The 3,600-nt window shown below is 38.4% G+C and overlaps 1 protein-coding gene across 1 annotated transcript; it reads right to left on the minus strand.

Annotated features, from left to right (window-relative positions):
• Positions 1 to 439: 439 nt before the first annotated feature.
• Positions 440 to 3,249, minus strand: LOC134464205 (GTPase IMAP family member 4-like). The gene is made up of 3 exons (XM_063217678.1): positions 2,835 to 3,249; positions 1,401 to 2,626; positions 440 to 448 (listed from the first exon to the last, which is right to left on the minus strand). Exons 1-3 carry the CDS (start codon positions 3,247 to 3,249, stop codon positions 440 to 442), a joined length of 1,650 nt encoding a protein of 549 aa, XP_063073748.1.
• Between the last annotated feature and the right edge of the window lie 351 nt (positions 3,250 to 3,600).

A 3,600-nucleotide genomic window follows, 5' to 3' on the forward strand; every position in this document is an offset into this window, starting at 1 on the left:
TAATTAAAAGGCCATTAAGACATACAGTATGATGGAGCAGCAGCGCAAAATAAAAATATAGGCCTGCTACCTCTACCTGCTACCAGTAAAGAAAAAGAACAACCCTAGCCCATACAGTTCACAAAGAAAACCAACTAAAAACAACAATACAAATATTGAAACGTATACTTGTTGACAACTGGTCCAGTCCTGTCCAGTCATTCATCTTATAATCATGTAATGCTATTTTTGTATAATCACAAGTGCAAATAGGCTAGACCTACTGTTATATAGTCTGGTCTGTGTAATTAACATAATTGGGCAAATAGGCCTCCTGCGCGCCCTGTAATATGAATACCATGAAAATAAAATTAAAAGAAGCGTCTTATGAACTTCAACAGAGAAAAAGAGTGCTAATATCATACAGTATATGCTCAATAAAAAGATACAGTTGCAATGTTCACATCATCTGTGAGGAACATTTTAGGATACACACAACATTAGTCTCTTCTTAAGTCTGTTTGTTGCCGGATGTTGTTGATATATCTTCTAGTCACAAGTGCATAATTACAGTTCTTATTGCATACTGTATGTGTAGACTAATTGAACATGCCGTTAGTGTAATTTTTATATAACCTATGTGCCCCATTTTCGTCATTAGAATCAAGAGGAGTATATGATAGCAGACTTTAAAATTGATCAGTTCTCATTGAATATGTATAGAGTATGGATGATATAACAACTTGTTACCCATGTGCTCTGATTTGTTTTGACCACCTCCTTTGATTCTTGTGATCTCAAAGCAAAACACATTTTTCACCAAGTTTTTTAGACATGGCTTTTATTAGCTTGCCTATGGCACTGTCCTCTCCCACTGAAGCTAGCAACTCTTCATACTTTTTTATAAACTCATTATGCTCTTCTGCTTGTTGTCGGGCCTTCTTTTCGTAATCTTTAATCTGAGTATTCAAGTCATTAACTCTCTTTTTGTGGTGATCCTCCATATCATTTAACCTTCGTTTATATTCCTGCTCTTTCTCCCGGTCTTCTCTCTCTCTTTTTCTTGTCTCATTCTCCTTTTCATGTTCATAATCTTCCTGGAGCTTCTGAAACCTCACCCTATTTTCAGTATCCTCTTGCTCCCTTCTTTTTCGCAAGTTATCTCTTTCTTTCATCCATTCCTGTTCCTGCTTTTCCTGCTTTGCCTGCATTTTGTTTATGGTGCTGGTGTAATCATTCTCGATTCTATCTCTTTCTTTCTTTTCCTGTTCTCTTTTCTTTGTCTCCTTATCTTCCCTGTCTTTCTTTTCTCTTTCAAAGTCCTCTTTCATTTTGCTCTTCATTTTTTCCCATTCTTCTCTTTCATTTTGTATGCGATTTCTGTTTTCTTCCTCTTGCCTTTTCCTTTCTGTATTTCTTACATCCTCCCATTTCTTCAACTCTTCAATTCTGTGTTCACGGACTTTTGCTGTCATCTTTTCAGCCTCCTTCACTCTTTCCTCCAGAGTAATTTTCTCCTTTTCTTCTTTTTCCCTTCTAATCCTTTCATCTCTGTCTCTTTCCCTCCTCTCTGCTTCTTGTCTTCTATCAAATTCATGTTTTTGCTTTTCTTCTCTTTCTTTCCATTCCTGGTGTTCTCTTTCAGCTCTCTGTTTTTCTTCATCCAGTCGTCTTTGGTGTTCTCTCTCCCAGTCTTCTTTCTGTGACTGATGTTTCTTCTGCAATTCTTCAAAGGTCTCAGTCCACTCCTGTCTCTGGGCTAACTCATTTTGTCTCCTCTGATTGTCCTCTGCTTCCATTGCCCTCCTCTCTTCTTCATCCTTTTTCTTCAGTTCATTTATATATTCTTCCTTTTCACTCAGCATAATATCTCTCTCTTTTCTCTCCCTCTCTAGTTCTCTTGTCTTTTCCTCCATCATCACTCTTAATTCCTTCTCAAACTTGGACTGTAGTTGCTCCTTCTCCCTCTGAATTTCTTCCTCCCTCTCCCTCATTAGTTTTTCATACTTTTCCTTAATTGCGTTTTCAGCCATTTCAAACATTTCATTGGTGTAGCAAGATCCACCATTGTTGTTCACCAGCGTGTTGATTTTTTCTATGAGATCAGTCACCTGTTTAGGGTTATCTCCCATTTTGTTGTTGAACGCATGGAAACGTCCACCACAATCATTAAGAAGCTTCGTAACTTCAGGATCACTGTTACTGATGTAGTCTTCAAATGAAAGCTCATCCAGTTGATCCTCTTTTGTGAAAAGGATAATGATAAATTTCTCAGCACTGGTTCCAAACGCTTCTTTGATGAGATTCACCGTTTCTTTTTCTTCCGCTGTCATCCTACTGCCGATAGCAAGAACCAACAGGAAGACATGTGGCCCTGGAGACAAGTAACTGACACACTTCAGTATTTCTTTCTTGACCTCTTCATTGGAGACAACAGTGTCAAACAGCCCTGGTGTATCAACAACAGCAACAGCTTGGCCATTTACTATTGATGTTCCTTTTGTACAACATACGGTCACTGATGTAGACGAAGCAGCAGTTTTGAAAGCTTTCTTTCCCAAGATGGTGTTTCCTGCTGCACTCTTCCCAACTCCTGTCTTCCCAATCAGCACAATCCTGAGACAATCTATGTTGCGGTCCAATGTATCTAAATAAAATAGAATAGAATAGAATTGATGAAGATTTTGTGATCGACAGAATAAATGTGTAGTAGTTAATTAGGTGTTAGGAAAGATGTGTGTATTTGTTCTACAGTTATGGTTGAGTGTTATTTATGAAGTCTATATGGTCTACTTACAAAAATATGAATAAAATAGGACTATGTGCAGCTCCACACAAAATGTGTTGTGCCTCACCTTGTGAACTGTGAAGTTGTTTCATCTTCATCTTCAACTTCTTGTTTTCCCCATGTAGCCTGACTCTTTCCTGTATTTGAGCCTCCACGTACATGTCAATTGTGAAGCACTTATCTGATTTTTTACTGATCTTCTTCAACATGTTGAATGTCTCCTCTTTTTCACCCTTCTGGGTAAGTACAGTACAACCTTTAGGGAACTGCTGTTCCAGCATCTTCATTTTGTCAGCATCCAGATCTTGAGGACTTGATACATCTGTGCAGAGGATCATGATGTAACTATTTACATGGTGACCAAAGATGGTCTGAATCCACTGTAACTCCTCCTTGTCTTCATTGGTTAAGGTGCCACTGGGCACAGCCAGCAGGAAAGCATGGATTCCAGGAGCACATTGAGAGATGGCTTTGTGGCACATTGTTAACACATCTGTAAAGTCCTGAAAAGTCTGTGTTCTGGAAAGACATGGGACCTTAACCACGGTGACTGAACATCCACAGACATCTGCTTGCCTCTTGACAAAACCTGACGGTGGCTTTGCAGGAGCCTGTAAGAGTATCCTATTGAGAATGTCTGTCTTCTTCACTTTGTTATGTCCAAACAACATCAGGTTAAGCAGTGAAGATGCTAAGATGGTATGGAAAGAAAAACTAATCAGTAATAATATTCACTAATACAGTATTCACTTTGTTCTCAATTTCGAGAGTGAACTTAATTTTTCATGCTTCTGAATGATAATTATCTACTGTATGCAGCTATATTAAAGTAG

This window comes from Engraulis encrasicolus, chromosome 15 (genome assembly GCF_034702125.1).
Source record: "Engraulis encrasicolus isolate BLACKSEA-1 chromosome 15, IST_EnEncr_1.0, whole genome shotgun sequence".
NCBI classification, from domain to species: domain Eukaryota; kingdom Metazoa; phylum Chordata; class Actinopteri; order Clupeiformes; family Engraulidae; genus Engraulis; species Engraulis encrasicolus.